The 20,713-nt window shown below is 45.2% G+C and overlaps 1 protein-coding gene across 1 annotated transcript; it reads left to right on the forward strand.

Moving 5' to 3' along the window:
- Positions 1-6,279: 6,279 nt before the first annotated feature.
- Positions 6,280-12,151, forward strand: LOC134502912 (leucine-rich repeat LGI family member 3-like). The gene is made up of 4 exons (XM_063311425.1): positions 6,280-6,287; positions 7,708-7,877; positions 9,323-9,487; positions 11,206-12,151. The coding sequence occupies exons 1-4, from the start codon at positions 6,280-6,282 to the stop codon at positions 12,021-12,023; spliced, it is 1,161 nt and encodes a 386-aa protein (XP_063167495.1). The 3' UTR covers positions 12,024-12,151.
- The last annotated feature ends 8,562 nt before the right edge of the window (positions 12,152-20,713 follow it).

Consider the following 20,713-nt stretch of genomic DNA (forward strand, 5'->3'; position numbering starts at 1 on the left):
ATCTCGGATGAGCAACGGCCGCTCCGGGAGCAGATGAAGCGGGACGCACAGAAGGAGAGGGAGGAGGCAGCCTGCTGGACCTCAGTGGGGAGAGTCAAGTTTTTTGTGGAGCGGGAGAGAGAAATGGACATCTCTCTATGGTTTGGTTACCCCAAATTTGGCTGTCCTTGGCGATAGTCCCCTTCAGCTTCTTCTAGAAGATTCTGGGCCGGGAGGCCAATTCTACTTTAAGAGTTCTTTGTTCGATACTATAATTATTTTACTTGTGTGTATATTCTAAGTTTTTCTAAGTAGGAGCTTGTAAATAATGTTGGGTTTCTTTCTAGTTAATAAATTTTATATTACAGAGACAAAACCGCAATAATATATGTGTACTTGATTATCTAAATGTGTAGACAAGATTAATTCAAAGGAAAATACTTTAGGGCGGGTGACTCAGGTCTTTATTGGAAGAGGTAATATTTCAGGAGAAGCATCTCTTCGCAGAAATTTTCTCCCAGGCTGGTAGCCAGGGTGGATTCGCAGAGGAGGGGGGCATCAAAAAAGTCAAGGTGGCCATGACTGTGCAATAGAAGCCCCACCCCTTAAAAGCCATGGGTCTTTGTTCATGTGGCCATCTTGACTTTTTTGACCCCCCAGGACACCCCCCCTGACATCCCTGATTTTAACAACCAGAGTTCAAATGGGCATCACCCATACAGGTGCTCGAGAAATGCCTAATGGCCACAGGTTGCTACTGAGGAATCTTGAAAAGAAATGTATTGATTTGCATTTCTTCACATAATTTCTGTCTCGCCCCTCTGGCAGCCTCCCCTTCTTTCCCCCTCGAGTTCCACCTTGCTTTTTAAAGCAGCTCAACAGACTCAGGCATAATCTGAGAACCATCCGGGGTGAAGGTGGGAGGAAATGGAGAGTTGGAGAAAAGTGACCCCCCCCCCCTTCCAGTGCTTTTGGAATGCCAGGTGCGCCTTACCTGGCTCTAGTTCCTTGCCAGGGTTTTTCTTACACCCTTTGGCATAGGACCCACCTTCCAACTCTTACTGTGCCAACACAAATCCAGCCTAGAAAAAACAGAGACATGAACATCACCAGTCAGCCGGCAGTTGCATTGCAGCCTGCTGTAGCCTTTGGGTTCGTGGCACGTTTTTGCATGGCAGCCTATAAAGGTGCCCATAAAGTCAAGGTAGTAGTTGCAACCAGAAGATCCAAGCCCGCTCCTTTTGTACATGTCTGTAAGGTCAAAGTGCATACAAAAGAGGCAGGGCTTTGGTCATGTGGTCATGACCACCATCTTGTCATTTTTGATGCCCCCTGCAAACACCACAATATCTGTGTGTGTTTGTGTGTTTGTCAACTGGACAATGACATTTCCCTGTAGAAGTGCTGTGTGATAGTTTGGACTTGGGTACAAACAGACGTCTAACCTGAAACTGCTATTGCAAGAACAGCTGGGCATCTCATCATATTGGAGAGAAAAATGTGCCTTCAAGCATGTGGGAGTGCCCACCAGTCTCTTTAAAGAAGCTGCGTTTTTCTCTGAACCATGCAGCTGTCCTCTTCCAGTGTAGCCTGATTACAGGAAAAGCCAGGCATGGATTAAGGACCTGCAGGAAGGTGCTACTTGCACACACCTGTGTGCTCCAAAGAAGACATCTGCCTTCAAGTCCAAAGCATTCAATGGCCGTAACAGCTGACACAAATACAGCACAGTGGCGCAGACAAAGTGTGAGACACAGATTGTCTGGACTCTCCTCAAGTTGTCTCTAACCTCTTACAGAATCTCACAATGTCATACACAACCGCAACGGACAGATCCTCATCCTCCAGGTTGGTACATGCTGTCATGCATCAGCAAGGCCCAGTATACTTTATGCTGGCCCAGGAGCATCGTCAGGATATGCTCAGAAAAAAATCAAGATGGTGGCCATGATGAGCATGATCAAAGCACCACCTGTTTTTTTATGCGTGTCACACATAAATAAGCAGAGCTTTGATTGCACCATTGTAGCCACCATCTCGACTTTTTTTCACCACACCCTGAGGACACCTCTGCTCTACCCAGAGTACACAAAAGAATCAATGGGCGCAACACTGGCATCAGAAAGGTGCAGGATGCTCTCGCTAAGCTCAAGGTGACGGTCCTTGAGAAACAGAATTGCAGGGATGGATGTCATGCGAAACAGGGCACTTAGAATTCGTTGAATTATTTTTCATGAACTGCACAAAAACCAAGATTGGTAACACTATGTATGTTAACCAGCAACACATATTTGAGTCACCCCCACCTCCTGCTTTAATGCTGGTTTCCTTTTTTGTGCTATTTTCTACCATCACCTGCTTCCCTCCTTTCTTCCCAACAACAGGTATATACTCCACAGTTAATACTCAGGACTATACCCTACTAGACAATCCATGACCTGTTGGGTTATCCTGTCAGAGATATTTCCTTACCTAAACAGAGAAACAGAATGACCACGGGTGAGCAAAAAAGCAGTGGAAGCGGGAGCGACTTCTGACTTCCCGCAGGCTTCCCCATTGACTTTGCTTGTGGAAAGCTGGCAGGGAGCATCAGAAATCACTCCTCCTCCTCGGCTGACCCATGGAACTGCCTGCCACTTTGCAGGGGTGAGGGAGAACAAAGGGAGCCACAGACCATGAGGAAACCTGCACCCCTTCCTGGCATGTCCCCAAGGGCCCCTTCCCTCCAGGGAGGAAGAGGGCTTGCCCACAACTGCTGGTGCTCCCCAGCCAGCCCCACCTCGCAGCAGGCATCCAAGTCACTCCCTTGTGCTTCCCTCACTGCCCACCCTCATTAAGAGATTTCAAATTTCAGCCTTGGTTCCAAAGCAGCCAATCGCTGCTCACCTGATGGGCCCTCCACCAGGTGATTGGGCAAAGGGGCCAGAGGGAGGCAGGAAAGAGGGCATGGATATGCTCCTCCCATCTTCCCTTGCACCACGCAACCTCAGGGTTTCTGGGAAGTATAGTCAGAAGGCCCAGTAGTGCTGAAGCAGCCACAACTTTGCCATGGGTCCCAGATTTTGGAAACATTCTTTAAGTTAGCCCATTTGAGGTACCTTGGTTCAAAAATGGTTGCCCTATGATGCACTGTTTTGCCCAGTTAAAGGTTACAAACAACCAGACACGACAGTTTTGGTAGTATATAGATGAAATAGATGAGGATCTACAGAAGCTCAAACAACAAAGTTATTTGTCTCACAGTTATCCAGAGTTTTGCCTCCTCCTCCCAATGTGTTAGTTCTTGTTGTTTATTCATTTCGTCGCTTCCGACTCTTCGTGACTTCATGGACCAGCCCACGCCAGAGCTTCCTGTCGGTCGTCAACACTCCCAGCTCCCCCAGGGATGAGTCCGTCACCTCCAGAATATCATCCATCCATCTTGCCCTTGGTCGGCCCCTCTTCCTCTTGCCCTCCACTCTCCCTAGCATCAGTACCTTCTCCAGGGTGTCCTGTCTTCTCATGATGTGGCCAAAGTATTTCAGTTTTGCCTTTAATATCATTCCCTCAAGTGAGCAGTCTGGCTTTATTTTCTGGAGGATGGACTGGTTGGATCTTCTGGCAGTCCAAGGCACTCTCAGAATTTTCCTCCAACACCACAGTTCCAAAGCATCGATCTTCCTTCTCTCAGCCTTCCTCATGGTCCAGTTCTCGCAGCCATATGTTACTACGGGGAACACCATTGCTTTAACTAGGCGGACCTTTGTTGTCAGTGTGAGGTCTCTGCTCTTAACTATTTTATCGAGATTGGTCATTGCTCTTCTCCCAAGGATTAAACATCTTCTGATTTCCTGACTGCAGTCAGCATCTGCAGTAATCTTCGCACCCAGAAATACAAAGTCTTTCACTGCTTCTACATTTTCTCCCTCTATTTGCCAGTTATCAATCAAGCTGGTTGCCATCATCTTGGTTTTTTTGAGGTTTAGCTGCAAGCCAGCTTTTGCACTTTCTTCTTTCACCTTCATCATAAGGCTCCTCAGTTCCTCTTCGCTTTCAGCCCTCAAAGTGGTATCATCTGCATCTCTGAGATTGTTAATGTTTCCTCCAGAGATTTTAACTCCAGCCCTGGATTCCTCAAGCCCAGCTTGTCGCATGATGTGTTCTGCATACAAGTTGAATAGGTAGGGTGAGAGGATACAGCCCTGCCGTACTCCTTTCCCAATCTTAAACCAGTCCGTTGTTCCGTGGTCTGTCCTTACTGTTGCTGCTTGGTCGTTATACAGATTCTTCAGGAGGCATAGTTCTAGTTCTAATCTAGACAAAATCATGGTGATAGAAGAGGAGAGAAGCAGACTCAAGTTTTGAAGACATCTTTGGGATACAGATTAACAATCTTCATCGAGAAATCTGGTGGGGCAGAAGTGAATCTTGAAAACATCTGTTGAAGCTGTTTACCACAGTACATCTATATATCTCAGCAAATTAAATCCTTGGAATGAGAATTTATGTTTCTGTCTGTCTGTCTGACTGACTATCCCTGCGAAATGTCCACCTGCATAAAGGTCAGGCTTATTAGAGGCTTCTCTGGGCTGGAGCCCTTTAAGAGCTGCCCAAAATGCCAGTCTCCATGCGCTGTGAAAATCAGTGCCAGCTTCTCTTTGCTAGAACCTGATCAGAATGTCAGTCTGGGAAGGAAATGCAGTTGAGACAGACGTTTATTCAGTAAGATACAGTCTGTAAGTTCCATAAAATGATATTGGAATAAAGTTCTTAAATAATTTCTGGCTGGCATATAAAAATCTGTGGAAATTGCCAGGTGGGATAATACATGAACTTCCATATCTTAAGTGGCTTTTAAAAAATCCTTTTTCTCTTGCAATTAAGAGAAATAGTTAACTCAATGAGTTAAGCTGCCGCTCCTTCCCTCTCGGCGCTGCGGAATTTCGGGGGCTTTCGGCTCTTTAGGCCCGTTTGACCAACCCCCCGCCTTGCTGCTGGTGGGGCTGAGGTGGACAAGGATCGCCTGGGCTTAATTTAAGTAGCCCGGGCTTGGATTCGTCGGTCTTCCCCGCCTGGACTTGGGTGCCTGGACTGGCGGTGAGCGGCGGGCTGCGGCGGGCGTCGGGAGGTCCCCGGGGACTCTGCGGCCCGCGGGCTGGTGCGGCGAGCTGAGCGGGCCGGAGCCGGGCGACGCGGCGGCCTCGACGGCGTGGAGGGGTGGCCTGAGCGTCTCCGCGGTTCCGGACGAGCCTCGGCAACGGGGCTTGGGGGGCTCACGACGACTGCGGCTTGCGGCGAGGGGCGGCGGGCCTGGTGTTTTTCTGGCCCCTGGGCCTCGGCAGCGAGGCTGGCCTGGCAGCGGTCGGCGGAGTGGCGAGCCGCCAGAGCGACGAGCCCTGGATGGGACGGCCGCCCGGGCCGGGCCTTGGTGGTCGTGGCGACTCTGCGGCGTGTGGTGAGGAGCGGTGGGCCTGGGGCTCCCTTGGGTGGGTGGGTGGGTGGGTGGGTGGGTGATGTAGAAAATGTAGGGGGAACCTTACCAAAACATGGCCCCTTATCATCTTGTTCTTTTTCCTCAGGTTCATTGAGAACAATGACATCCAGTCTCTGTCAAAAAATGCCTTTCGTGGGCTTAAGTCCCTGACGCATCTGTGAGTTTTCACTTACACCAATGCACAGAGCTCATTTCACACCCATCTGGCTAAAGAGTCTGCAGCCTAAGATAATTTTTCTCTCTTGGTAGCAAGTCAAAGAAAACATGGTATCTATCCTCGCGGTGATCAGGACCTCTGAGATGAATTAAGTCTTCAGATTTTTGGAAGAATTCTTCCCCTGAGAAGGAGGCTTCTGTTTTTCTACCTCATTTTCAGGGTTCTAGAATTTCTCTACCTTGAATGGTGGAGTATTTTTGAACCTTTTGTCTTGCTGCAAAGTGGAAGAGAGTACTGGGATTTTTTTTTTCAGTTGTACAACTCTTCACGACTCTTAAAAAGGATGAACCTTTGCACATTGAAGAATCTTTCAAAAAGCATAGCTGCAGCTTGCAACTTTGCACATTGAAGAATCTTTCAAAAAGCATAGCTGCAGCTTGCAACTTCCATTGTTCAGTCTTAATGTGAGGACAATGAAATGTTTGGCACAAAACAGCTGTCCTTCCTTTCTTTCAGATCTTTGGCCAACAACAACCTGCAGACGCTGCCCAGAGATCTCCTGAAGCCTTTGGATATACTTAGTGATCTGTAAGGCCCTCTGAGGTTGGGAATACTTTAAAAATAACAGTAACAGGAATAATAGCATGTGGGTGGCCATTAGGGGTACTAGATGGGCAAGTGACATCATGGGCAACATGACATCATCATGCAAATTACACAAATTACATAATTTGTGCCCTTTGCACAATGACCTCATGATGCATGAAACATCATTGTGTATTCTACTAGAGGCCTATGGTAATCTGGCTAATTCTTTCTGAAAGTAGAAATGTCTTTGGGGCTCTGTCTACCCATACGATTGTTAATTTCGTCAACAGTAGGTCATCGAGACTGCATCCAAAGATTAGCTTTAGTTAAAAAAACTAAGGCAAAGTCTTTGGGTGAATCCAGCCAACTGGGACAATTTAAGTCCAAGTTCCAAAATCAATGGGTGTGAATAATGAATGGAATATGAGGGAACATGGTTTAAACACACATCTATTATTTTTGCACTGAAACCAGAGAGACTTAGAAACAAGAATGTGTAACTTAAGTATGACTGGATAGGATTCCAGGTTTTTAAAGATGTAAATTGCATATTCGCTTAGCCCAGCTGCCTAGCCATTAAAAGAATGATGTGCTGAAAGTGAGAGAACTGGAGCTGAATTCCCACTTACCCAGGGGGCACTAGAGCAGGGCACAGGGCCAGAAGACATTGACTTAATTGGCTGTAGAGAGACCTTTCAGATATGTAACAGGACGATCCAAACCTTAATTTGTGTAACACAAACACTTCATTAAAAAAGGACAGTATTGGGCTATGTTAGGGATTGTGCATCATTCTCTGTCCTCATCCTCATTCTGCTGATTAATTACCAGGGACCAGTTCAGGAATCATCCTAACATAGATGGCAAACAATGAGGTCATAACATTCCCCAGCCATGTGTGTGGTTTAGCTTTTACCGACTACCCGACCAGTGATAGGTTTATGGTTCAATACGCAAATGCAGCAAATGGGTTAATTCAGTAAAGCAAGTTGTCCGAAGGCAGCTCTTGATGGTCTTACAGTCAAAGAGAAAGATGGGCCATTAGTGCTAGAACCAAATTTTCATTTCTAGTTCAGCCCCACGGTAGAGCTGACCCCATTTCCACACTTGGTTTGTTTCTTTGGGGACTACATAGGGCAGCCTTTCTCAATCTTTTGACCCTGGAGGAACCCTTGAAAATTTTTTCAGTCCTCAAGGAACCCCTGCACATTCAGGCTCAAATAGAGGCCAGGAATCACAAAATGATTCTATTCGTTGCATGGGTAGGCCTGTACATGTGCATTAATGGTGTTCTTAAACTAAAGAATGAAACATACCTCTTTAATGTGAAGTTGCCTGAATTTGAAATATTCTTTAAATAAATCATGATTTCCCAGGGAACCCCTAGTGACCTCTCGTGGAACCCTAGGGTTCCATGGAACCCTGCTAGAGAAACCCTGATATAGGGCCTTGTCTTTAGAGTTGAGCTGGAGAAGGTCATTGATGGTCCTCAAATTTTCCCTCCCCATAGAGACCTTCGAGGGAATTCTTTGACCTGTGATTGCAAGATCAAATGGTTGGTAGAATGGATGGAGAACACCAACACAAGTATGCCTGCCATTTTCTGTGGTGGTCCCCCCCAGTACCAAGGCCAGAAGATCCGAGAGCTCCCTCTGAAGGACTTTGACTGTATCACCACAGGTAGGAAGGGATGTCTTTGCATGGCCGTCTAAGAAATGGCATCAGAACTCATAAATCAGGTCAAGAATTTGGTTTATCAGAGTTACATTCATGTTCTCCAGCTGCCTCTGGAGCTCAGGGTGAGGTTGCCATCATTTTTTCCTTAACAACCACCATGCATTTGTTAAAAGCTAGCTAGTAAAATGAGGATTTGCTGGTGAAACTTTTCCTATTTCCACTTCTTTCTGCTAGGAGAAGTCACAGACAAAAGGATGGATTCATTTGTAAAATTACAGGATTTTACGTCAGTTAACCTAAAAAGTATTATGGACATTATTTGACAAATTTTCAGTGAGGCTACTGGAATTTCTAAAAAAAAAAAAAGATTGCATATAGAAAATGAGGCCCAGATGCCAGTCTGCCTTATGATCAGCTGGTGTTTTAAATATAGCACAAATATTTTAAAAAACACAACAGCAGAGTACTGGGCATCAAATAGGACAATACAATTCCCTGGATTGGATGATATCCAACCAGTGGTTGAAAACAGCTGAAAAGCTGCACAACTGGGGAGAAAATGTTTTGGAAACGGAGGTGCCATATGAGTATGGCACTGTGACTGCTGCCTCGGAGCGGGTCTTTGGGAAGCAAGGGGCAAGACTTGACTGAAGCCATTAATAAAATAAATACAAATGAAAAGTTTTGAAGGGACTATGCTGATGACACTCAAGGCTTTGGTGCATGTGAAGACATCCACAGGAGGGGTCAGAACAGTCAAAAGGGCAGCTGTGCCCCCATGATTGAAGCCCCATGTGTTGCATGTAAAACCAGGGTGAGTGTGAAGGTCGTGATCCTGTTTGTTATTAATTCAAAGACTCTTGCCACAAGCCATTAAAGGATATGGAAGAGATCTTTATTTAATACAAGTGATCATTTCCAATGCAAAGACTAGACTAAAAAGCCCGTGCAAAATGTCAGTTACATCTTCAACCTTTGCACCACCCCACTCCCAGATGAGGAATTCACTCTGTGACAACCCCTCCTTTCTTCTCACAGTTCTTTCATTCCTTAGTCATAAATCCTTCACTAACAAGCTGATAATGCCATGCCATTTGTGTCAGCCTTGTACCAGCCGTTCGACTAAGCATCCTAATCAACAATCCTAATGGTCCTACATGCCTAACTAATAACTACAAAGCATTCCCAACAACCCTGCAGGTATGCTAAACTAATTACTGCAAATCCCATTACCAAATAGTGGCAGGATCTTCCATCCTGACAGTGAGCCTTTGATCACGTGGTCCTGGCCACCAACTTGACTTTTTTGACCTCTATTGTGGATGCCCCTAGCTCAGGGGGATCCTTGGATGGAAACCACATTTTGTGGTTCTGGTATCTTGATTGTAAATTCCTCCAGGTTTTATGGGAGCCCCTTAAACATGATTGGTTCTTCTCCCCCACCCCAGACTTTGTGGTGCACCAGGTTCTGCCCTTCCAGTCTGTATATGCTGAGCCCTTCACATATTCCAGCGACCTCTACGTGGCTCTGGCCCAGCCAAGCTCCAGCAGCTGTACCATCCTGAAGTGGGACTACGTTGAGCGCAAGCTACGAGACTTTGACCGCATCCCTGGTAAGGCACAGCTGCAGGGCAAAAGGGGACATCTGTTCACCCTGGTGTGGTTGGAAGGCAACAGATTGGGCACATACAGCAAGGGACAGGTTGAGGACCCATTCACAGTGTGGGGTGAGGAATCTTTAGGGAGGAAGGTCACCTCAGGCTGTGAAAAAGAGATCCCCTGCAGATTTATTTAAAAGACTTATATGGCTGCCTATCCCAACCATTTAAAACAAGAACAGCACAAATGAATGAATGAATGAATGAATGAATGAATGAATGAATCAATGAATGAATGAATGAATGAATGAATGACAACCACAAGCAATGCAGTGCCATACTATCAAGGTCTGGCTCAGAACCCCCCAAAATATACAAACCATCATACAAACCAGTCTCACCAGATATCCTGGTCCAAGTCTTGGTCAAATCTTTAAGGTTTTATAGGAGGCCACGAGGGATCAGATCACGGGAGAAGCATTGTTCCACAAGGCAGATGCTGTGGCAGAGAAACAGGTCTTCTGCTTTCCGTTGGATGTCACTGCTTCATAGAAGAGACCCAAAATTTGCCCACCCTGTTGGATCGGACAGGATGGTTGGATGAAGTTTCTCAAACTCAAGCTAGCTTTGCTGCATTCTAAAAGTGCAAGTCCATGTTGGCTGGGAAGGCCATCTGGCAAAGAATTCTGGGAGCTGTAGTCCAACATCTTCAGAGGGTGCAGGATTAGGGAAGGTTGTATTACGGGCACTGTACACATTTTCACCAACACCCATTTGTTGTGGGGGGGAGGACTGCATTCAGAACAAATGCACAATTCTTCTCTCCGATGTAAGAATCTGGCGGCTCTATGCACCCTGGATATTCTAGACCGTGGTTCTCAACCCTGGCAACTTTAAGATGGGTGGACTCCAACTCCCAGCTAGCGATGCTGGCTGGGGAATTCTGGGAGCTGGAGTCCACCCATCTTAAAGTTGCCAGGGTTGAGAACCACCCTTCCCCCCTTCCTTCCTTCCTTCCTTCTCCCTCCCTCCCTTCGATTTATGAGATGCTCCATTCCAAAATGTCTCTAAGGAGCTTACAGAAATAAAGTAAAAAGGATTCAAAGAAAAATTCTCCCAAACCCAGTAACAGCCGACTGTCTAGCTCTTGGCACACTGCGGGAATCAGACCTAGCAACCACATTCTGCAAACAGTCGTTACAGAAAGTTCACTTCTGTTTTCCTAACATTATCTCAGATTACGTTTAAATTGCCTGCCTTGGGTGTTTGACTTCTTGCCCTGACTTACGCTGCCTTCCACCATGGGGTCTTCTCCCCAGGCCCTCTCCTAAAAGGCACGGGGACCAGAACCTGTCCCTTGCCATCCATAGGGTTTCAAAGGGGCCTCCCCAGATGTGTCGTTCCCTGGAAATGTTAGCCTGCAGCTCCCCATTACCGCAGCAGGAGGGGATAAGAGGCGTAGACACTCCTCTCGGCAGGTGCGAGAGTAAGGAATTCCACTTGGGAGGTCCCAAGGTCACTCTTTGGGTATCCCGTATTTAAACGATAGCGGCGTTTCGATCAGGTGAGAATCTCAGTACTGGACCTCGACCCCCATCCTCTCCCGCCAGCTCGCTCACCTACTCAGACGGGCACAGAGGACGTTTGGGCTCCTTGTGATGCAGCGGTGCTCACAGAGCGCGCCTGCTGTCGGTCGGTGTTCTGTGCTGACCCTTTCCAATTCTCTCTTGCAGCTCACTCAGCGGTTTACTGCAAACCGATTGTGGTAGAATCCCACCTGTACGTTGTGGTGGCTCAGCTTTTTGGGGGCTCCTATATTTACCGCTGGGACACCAACATTGACAAGTTCGTTAAGATCCAAGATATTGACAGCCAGAAGATCCGGAAGCCCAATGACATCGAGGCCTTCCAGATCGACAATGAGTGGTTCTTTGTCATCGCCGACAGCTCCAAGGCGGGCTCTACCAGCCTGTATCGCTGGAACCAGAATGGCTTCTATTCCCACCAAGACCTGCACTCGTGGCATCGTGACACCGATGTGGAGCACCTGGAGGTAGATGGGAAACCCCGACTGATCATCTCTAGCAGCTCCCAGGCCCCTATCATCTACCAATGGAATCGCTCACAGAAGCAGTTTGCCCACCTGGGTGACGTCGCAGAAGTAATGGATGTTCAGATGGTCAAGCATTTCCAGATAGAGAGAGAGAACTACCTGTGTCTGAGCCGTTACATTGGTGATTCCAAGGTGGTCAAGTGGGAAGGGCTGCGATTCACAGAGGTGCAGAACCTGCCCTCTCGAGGCTCCATGGTGATGGAGCCTTTCCAGATATCTCAGCATCGTTATATGGCTCTGGGTAGTGACTTCTCCTTTACCCACATCTACCTTTGGGATGAAGACAAGCAGAAGTTTGTGAAGTTCCAAGAACTCTCTGTCCAAGCTCCACGAGCTTTCCAGCCTATCCCTTTGGAGGACATGAGTGTCCTCCTGGCCCCCAGCTTCAAGGGGAACACACTGGTTTACAAGCGTATTGTGGTAGACCTCAGCTTGTAGGACGGCTGAGTCATTCCTCACCTCCCCCCAACATGCACCACAGCAGCCCTGCTCTACTGCTGAAAGCACTTGCAGCATTCCGTGGCAACTGGCCCTGGTGATCACCGGGACACAGTTCCTTACTCCCTCTCTTCTGCTTGCATCCTATTCAGCTGTTCCGCCTGTTCCTCAAAAGCTCGGTAGAATATGGAAGGACCGTATCAACGGGCATATTTGCAAGACCCCTGGATCGCGGGCTTTTGGGTCCATGCAACAGGAAACACATTTCTTCACCCAGCCCCAGATTTAGTTGCACAAGTGTGAGCACTACAACAGTTGCCCATAAATTGTGTCCAGCGACACGCACTAGTGTATTCTCACAGTATATCCTATCTCGACTAGTATATCCTCACAGCTTACTGAATCCTTTTACAGATATGCAAATGACTTTTGGAGGTGCCCCTTCAAAGAGCGCATGAATCTTAGGTAGCAACTGGTTACCTCACAATAATTACAAGGAACTTTCATGTATCATAATTTAGTCTGAAATTGCTATGTTTTGTCCATTTGTGTTTACAGGGCACTACTGGTCACTGTCACCAAATCACTGTTCTGCTTTCTTCACCTTTGCTACTTCTGTGTTTTTTCTTAGGAGGCAATGGAGAAGACACTCCATAAAACCCGACTTTGCAAGGAAGGAATGGAATAGCAATACAGGTAGTCCTCGATTAGCAACCGCCTCATTTAGTGACCATTTGCGGTTACGACGGTGATGAAAAAGTAACTTTGTGACCAATCTTCATATTTACGACCACCGCAGGTCTGTGAAGTAAAAGCTCAGTCGTCGTTTCACTCGCAACCGCTTCGCTTAACAACCTAGTTGCAGGTCCCAATTGTGGTCGCTAAACAAGGATGACCTGTATAAGGCATTCTCATTCTACTCATCTCTCTTTTTTGGAGTGTGAGGTTTTTGGGGGGGTTTTTGGTCCCAAGCAAGATTTTTGGTGGCTCTTTGAATCCTACTGCCTTTCCTTTTCATTTCAGAAGGCTTCCACAATGACCTTTCTAAATGCTATGTTAGCAATATGGTTTTTTAAAAATCACATTTTAATTTGGGCTACGTTTTCCTGCCTACTTTAAAAATATTAAATAGTCCCTGAATGGCACTTCTAAACTAAAGAAGCCTTTTAGCCTGAATTAAAAGTGGAAACAGTAAAATCCTCTCCATGCCAGCTCAGAAGAAAGTCCCTTTGCATGGTTTTTTTTTTTTTTAAATGAAATATATTCAAGTCTGTTGCCCCTTTTCCATCCACAGTGTGTACCTGCAGATGTGGAAAAACAGCAAGAGGGGGTCAAACCCCCAGTTCCAGTTCCATAAGCAAATTTCTCCAGAAGAGATAGTTTTTATCTCGATTTATATCTTAGATCTTATATTTCAGTCAGCTATTAGAATCCTGGGAGAAGGAACGTAGATAACTAATTTGAGGGTAACTCTTCCACCCTGATCACTACAAGTAGTGAGAAAAATCTTACTCTAATGGCAGAGCTTTCTGGAAGTGTCCTGTTAATTCCCCCCCCTTTTTTGGGGGGGGGGGAGAACCTCATCTTTAAACTGCTCTGTGCCTCAATCCATCCGTGCTGGCTAGGGAATTCTAGGAGTTGAAGTCCCTGCATCTTAAAGTTGAGGTTGAGAAACAATGCCCTCTAGCAATAGAGCCCATAATTTGTACTGTCTAGAGTGTACTCCGAATATCAGGTGATTGCATCTGAAAGCGCTCAAACATGACTCCAATGTTCTTTTTAGGTCTACCTGATAAAACAATATCAGCCAATAACAAGTGGCTGACTTTGGTGTCCACGTGGGAACAGAGGCATTGGTTCTGCTGCAGGGTACCAGCTATGCTCTCATCATCCATCACTTGTCACAAACTACTGTATGAGGTTACTGGGAATATGGTATATGTGGCACCTCCTGTTCCCTTGGACCACAACACTGAGATGCAGTTATGTACTGTTCAAAAGACATTCTAATAAAACTCTAATCTCTAATGTTGGGTTCACGAGGGCAGCTTGGTTGGTGCTCTATGTGGGCAGCTTTTCATTTTCAGTTGGGTGATTTGGGTAGTCTTGATCTCCAGCTGCAGACCTAAGGAATACACCTGTTCGGGTGATGTGTACATGTGTGGAATGGACCATGAGGACACTAGTGGGCAGCCCTTCCTCTCAGCAGGCTATGAATTTGCAGCAAGGAGCCTTTGAAGACATGTGAAACTTAACTGTGAAGACCCAGTAACTGCTGTTAGTGTGTTATGATCTACACCCAAATATACCATCTGATCAGATTCAATTTTACCAAGATGCCTTTAACCATGTGATAGCCTATTTAATGAATTAGCCATTCCTAGTTTGCCATAACAGTCATTTTGTAATAGGTATCTGCTGTACACTCTGAAAATGGTGTAACATGTAGCTTGGCCATCAGCCCCATATAATAGATTTCAATGGGATTTTTCATCCGCACAGAATCAACCAGACCGCCAAACTAAAAGCGTGAGCAGCTGATGCCCAGCTGTGCCTTTAGCATCATATTTTTGTCTGCAAGTTGCTGGTATTTAGAAGTAATTAAAGAGTACATTACATTGTGTGTGTGTGGGGGGGGGGGAGTTGCCCCAGACTCTACCCAAGAAAGAGGCCCATCCTCTTCAGGGTTGGTTCAGGGTTTGGAAATGATCTGATGGGTCAATAATTTTCATTTAAATAATTAAAGCTAACTTAATGTTTAATATCATGGCCAGGAGTTATTTCAATATTTAGTTAAATATCATTCCAAGAGTTATTTCAATATTTTAGATTTCCCCAGAGATCTCTCCCATTTATTAGGCGTTGAATTCAATGGGCAAAAAACAATGGGGGAAAATGTCAATGTCCAGAGAGTGATGTCCGTTGGCTCTTCGAATACTTAAACCTGTACGATTTTCATTGTAGGAAAGTTCCATTTCTAGCTTTTCAAGCCACAGAAACAAAGAGGGATGAAAGTGAAAGATTAGAAATCAAGGGCAAAAGGAAATGAGCCAAATAAAGGCATGAAGACTACTTATCTTTCTCTGCTCCCTTAACCTCGTGATCTCTAAACTCATTCTCAGATTCCTGGAGTTTGCATTTCCTCTGAAGCGAGAAGAGATGTATCAGGATGATGGTTTCAGGAATCACGATCGTGTGCACCTAATTTATTATGCACTTAAAATATCTGACTTTAAAAGCCCTCTCTCCTTCTCTTTTCAGCTACGTGCAGATCACAAAGACAAATTCATTCTTGTATCAGTCCTGCTCATTATTTCAAGATGGGCCCAAAATCAAAGCCCTCCCCCCAAAACGGAATAGCCATTCAAAGAACGATAAGATTGAAATCCAGGTTACTTTTGTATTTTTAGGATATATTCCTATTCCTATAAGTATGTATGTATGTATGTATGTATGTATGTATATGTTACATTTTTGTTACATTTTTATATGTACGTATGTTTGTATGCATGTTACAGATTGCCCATTTTCTCTATCCAACTGTTCTTTCCTTCTCACCAGATTTGGTAGCAAATCTGATGGAATCCCAGCACAGAATTGAACTGGGCACATCCAAAACAATTGAAGAACGGTTTGGATGGTCTTTTGAAATCGGAAAACTTCCAAAAGGTCATTGGTGTTTCAGAATTCTAGGGACACAGAATATGTTTCTTCAAACCCTGGTCTTATTCCCCCACTCCCCACCAGCTTGCCAGAGCAATAGCCAGACAGGGCGACTGGTGGAATGACACGGGGAGAAATAAACTCTGATTTATCAGTTGGATTTAACCAACATGCTAAACGAAAACACAGGTTTGTTTGCTTTGGGCTTAATCTTTCCCCTGCCTTTCTGGGCCAAGGGACATTTTGCTGATCTTTGCTGGCCTCGAGAAACCTAAGCTAAGTTGCCATAATAGTTCTCCCTAGCATAGGGTCCTACCACATGAGCCTCGGTCCTTAGAACAGCCCTTTCCCTCGTTTTTCTTCTGAATTTCACTTGAGGGTATCTTTGAGCCTACTTTTATTGATGCAAAGTGTGGTGGTTCTCTGTGACACAGTTTTCCATCACTCTGCAGCCTTCCTGTCTTGACCATCTGAAAAAAAAACTATCTCAGTAGTTCCCACCTTATGTTTTCTCTTGGATATGTGTGGAAAGCCAAGGAGGTTGTAGACCATTGGAAGACTGAGCATTTACAGACCACTTGGCCATTCTGTAGCCGAGTAAGCGCAAAAACTCAGAGAGTGCTTCATAAGCTATCTACTCTCGCACACATCCCGTTCAAGAAGTGTGAGACTCTTTTCACAGAATGTGTAGTTTTACTTTGATGGTTACCTTTCTCAGCAGTAGATCCCTTCAGATGTGTTGTACCTCAAATCCCATTTCAATGCCCACATTCCCCTAGCAGCAAAGTCGACATATTATGGAAGTTGCATTCTAAACATCCTGAAGGCACCAGGTGGGAAAAGACTGCCTTAGAACAGAGAATAGGTTTTAGGAAAGATCCTATGCCTGATGGGAAAGGAAGAAGGAGCAAGAAGGGCTTCCTGATGGCCTTTAAATCCAAAACAGAGATGTCTCTGCTTCTCCCACAGAATTCATTCTCTCTGATCTCAGAGTCCAGCCAAGGGGAATCACAGACAAATTACTTCAGGGGAAGTTGTAGCAGAAGGATTATTATAAAGTACCTACCTGAAAGTTCTAACATGTTGCTGCCAAAAAAAGGGGGTACAAACCATGTGTTCATGCATTTCCTTCTCATGAAGTCTGCTTCTCTTCTCCTTTTTCTTTTCTAAATTACTGGTAAACCATTGTCTGCTTCATCTGGAAGTAGAGAATGGGGTTGAAACACAAGAGGAGGGTGGCAGGAAAGGCAGGTGTGAACAAGAAGCACGCTCAGATTCATGGCTTGCTTGCTGGAATACTTGAGCAGAACCACCCTTCTGGAGGAGATAAAGTGATGTTCACAGCTGCTAGATGTCTTGGTGCTCTTGAGGGAGGTGGGAAACAAAAAACACAACACAACATGGCAGTGGAAAAGAATGTCTATATTTTTGCCAAGAAAAGTACATGGATGTGCCTGTCTAGTCAGGCACCAGGAGCTGAGCTGAGCTCTACATTTTATACTGTAGCAAAGAGAAGGAAGATCCTCTACTATCTTTTGATCACAAAACCTTAAAATGCAATGTGCATCCATTGGCTTCATTATGCACAAGCAATAAAGATTCCACACTTTCCCTTTAGAAACATAGGTACTTTATATGATGCATTATCTCCCTCCCTCCCTCCCTCCCTCCCTCCTTTTCTATGGCTGCCCATCTCCCAGGAGTGACTCTAGTCTGTGTACAAGGTTAAAACCAACAGCTGGAACAACAATCCAAATAATGAAGCCTAAGGTTGCAAACAACAAATTCCAACTTACCTCCCACCTAAAGCCCTAATGTAGACAGGATGAAGACAGCAAAACAAGAGACAAAGGAAAAAGAAAAGAAGGTGCTGGAAGATTGTGGTGAGCCCACCACTGGAGAGTCACATCATAAGTCTAAAAGACACATGATGTCACGATCTTGGGTATACCCGATGAAAGGCCATCTAGCAGGGCTTTGGGTATTGCCAGCTTCCAAAGATCTACATAGGAAAGGACATAGAAAACCAAGCATTTTGGGTTCCACGTTTTCTTTGTGATAGCCCTGTAACATAGGGCAGAGTTATAACCACCAAGCTATCAAAAAGGTAAAAGAGAAACATCCAAGCCCAGCTACACTTTGCAAAAACCTACATCCAGTCTGACAAAAGCATGTGGGAAAATGTGTTACGGTCTGATGAAACCAAGGTCGAACTTTTTGGCCATAATTCCAAAAAGTATGTCTGGCGCAAAGACAACACTGCACATCACCGAAAGTACCCTATACCCACAGTGAAACATGGTGGTGGCAGCATGATGCTTTGGGCTGCTTTTCTTCAGCTGGAACTGGGGCTTCAGTCAACGTGGAGGGAATTATGAACAGTTCCAAATATCAATCAATTTTGGCACAAAGCCTTCAGGCCGCTGCTAAAATGCTGAAGATGAAGAGGAGTTTCACCTTTCGACACAACTATGACCCAAAGCATACCTCCAAATCAACAAAAGAATGGCTTTACCAGAAGAAGGTCAAAGTTTTGGAATGGCCCAGCCAGAGCCCCGACCTGAATCCAATTGAAAATCGGGGGGATGACCTGAAGAGGGCTGTGCGCAGGAGATGCCCTTGCAATCTGGCAGATTTGGAGCGCTCCTGCAAGGAAGAGGGGGCAAAGCTTCCCAAGGCGAGATGTGCCATGCTGAGAGACTCTGACCCCAAAAGACTGAATGCTGTCATAAAATCAAAAGGCGCTTCAGCGAAGTATTAGCACACTTATGCAACCCCGTTATTCTAGTTTTTTATTTCTATTTTTTCGCCCTAAAAAATTTCACGTTTGCTTTTCAACTGAATTGTACAGCTTGTATGTTATATTAAAGGTGGGAAAAATTCTGAAGTGATTTATCTTGGTCTGATTTTTTTTCATCTCAAAAACCTGGCATTTTAACAGGGGTGTGTAGACTGTTTACCTCCACTGTAAACCCTTTACTTTACAGCACTTCAGGAATGAAAGATCTAAGAACATCGACAACTACCTGGTTACACACTCCTTGTTCCTGCACAGCTGGAACACAGTGATGATTACTAACCTTTGACCCCTCAGGAAAGCTGAAGCCGTAAAGACGTGATCTGCTGCCCAAACGAAAGCTTTTTCCCGCTTGGGTGAAAGGGAAGATTGGGTTCCAGGGTTTGCTTCTGTCTGGAAGCCACTCCTGGACTATTTGCTTGCAGCGCAAAAAAAAAAGAAGTCTCGATTTTGGGTTTTGATGACTAAATGGCTTGATTTTAGAGAAATAACGTTGCTAAATGTTTGAGTAATAGTAGGAGATGAACTTTTGAGTACTTTCTTGTCTTGTGTGCTTCTCTATTCCTGCAATGTTTGGGCTTTTCTTGTTTCTCTTTTAGACTTGTGTTCCGTATTCTGTGTGTTAATTGTATCTTGAAAAATTAATAAAGCCTCAAAAGAAGGAAAAAAGAGTTTGGGCACCAGGGAAAGCGAGCTTAGCTCTTGATAGGCATCTCTGATGTGCTCCTTGGCCTTGGCAGTGACCTCACTCTGCATCATCAGGTTCTCCTCTGAAAATTCTCTTTGCCCTTGCCTCACAATGCCCTGGGTTACCATAGGGACAGCAATAAACAATTTTATATCAAAACTGCTGGCCAGTCTTTACTGGATGCTCAACGGTTAGGCGGCTACTGTTAGTGTCTCCCAACATTTGGAATATTATCTTCTTCTCTGTATCATGGCAGGTAGGAAATGGTGCCATTTGCCCTTTGAAGGAGTCCCTTGTTTCTCCAGAAGACTCATTCCGAGGCAAACTGTCACATTGGAGAGGCACAGCTGGGGAAAGGATAAGATCTGGGGATGGGCGATGAAAGAGAGAGGAATGGAAACCGTGATAGAAAGCCAGTCAGAAGCAAACCGATGGGGTGAGCCATCTCCAAACCCAATTTTGGGAAATTCTTGACTTCTTTTTGTTGGATGTGCTCATATCGTGGGTACTTTATGCAGGGCAGTTTTATATATTGCTGACAATAGATATTTCTTGAAGTATTTTTTTAAAAATAGAAATAGATTTTTAAATCTGGTTCCTCATCCAATCTAAAGTTTAGCAGGAGGAGTGATGGAACAGAGGGATGAAAGGGCACCTGACTCAGAGAGGAGGAAAACAAATATCCTGATGAACTGCCTTGGCTTATTTCTCTGTGGCCGAGAGAAGAGACTTCAGTGTCCTTTTAAAATTTTAGGAGGAATGTCAACTCCTTGGAGATCCCTACTCCCAACTACCTTTATTTGTAAGAAGCCTCCAGTCAGCCGGGTGTAGGCAAGGGTATATATCTCAAACTTCTGGCAGTGTGACTGAGGGCTAAACTACATGATACACCCAGCCCCCCTCTCTTCTTCCAAGGATATGGTGAAAAGAAGGAAAATTGCTCCTTTCTGGCCAACCAATCTTTCGCTCTCTTTCATCTTGGGACATGTATTGAGGAGAATGGCTTTGTGCCTTTGTGTTTAGCCTCTCCAATGGACATTTTTGTGATTAGGATCTGTATCCAATATTTGCCTATTTAAATCCCTTCAACCAGAGGTGTGCCTCTAAAAGATACCACCCAAAGGTAATGCTTTGTTGTGGGAGAGGAGTAAGGTTTTTAAATAAGAGACTGACGAATGACTGGATTGGTTTACGTTTAATTCAAATTAAATGTCACAAAACGAAGTTTGTTTTGGTCTTGGCCCTGTCCACTCCCTTTTGGAGCAAGACCCCTACGTGCCACTTAAAACCTCTTGGTCCCTGAAATGCCACACAACCCTGGTGTTAAAAAACGACCACTGAACCCTGGAAGAGAAGCCACCCTTTGCTTGAAGGTTTTGTCTTCACCTTTGGCGTCTCTATAGAACCTCCAACTCCCAACGGTGTTTCCCTTCAAACTTGCTTTCATAGAAAAACATTCCTTTTTGGAATCATAGAGGTTCTATGAGGGCAACAGAAAATATGACCTCAGTTCCATCAACTGCATGGTACTGTAGCTTGACG

Source organism: Candoia aspera, chromosome 9 (assembly GCF_035149785.1).
Source record: "Candoia aspera isolate rCanAsp1 chromosome 9, rCanAsp1.hap2, whole genome shotgun sequence".
Classification (NCBI taxonomy): domain Eukaryota; kingdom Metazoa; phylum Chordata; class Lepidosauria; order Squamata; family Boidae; genus Candoia; species Candoia aspera.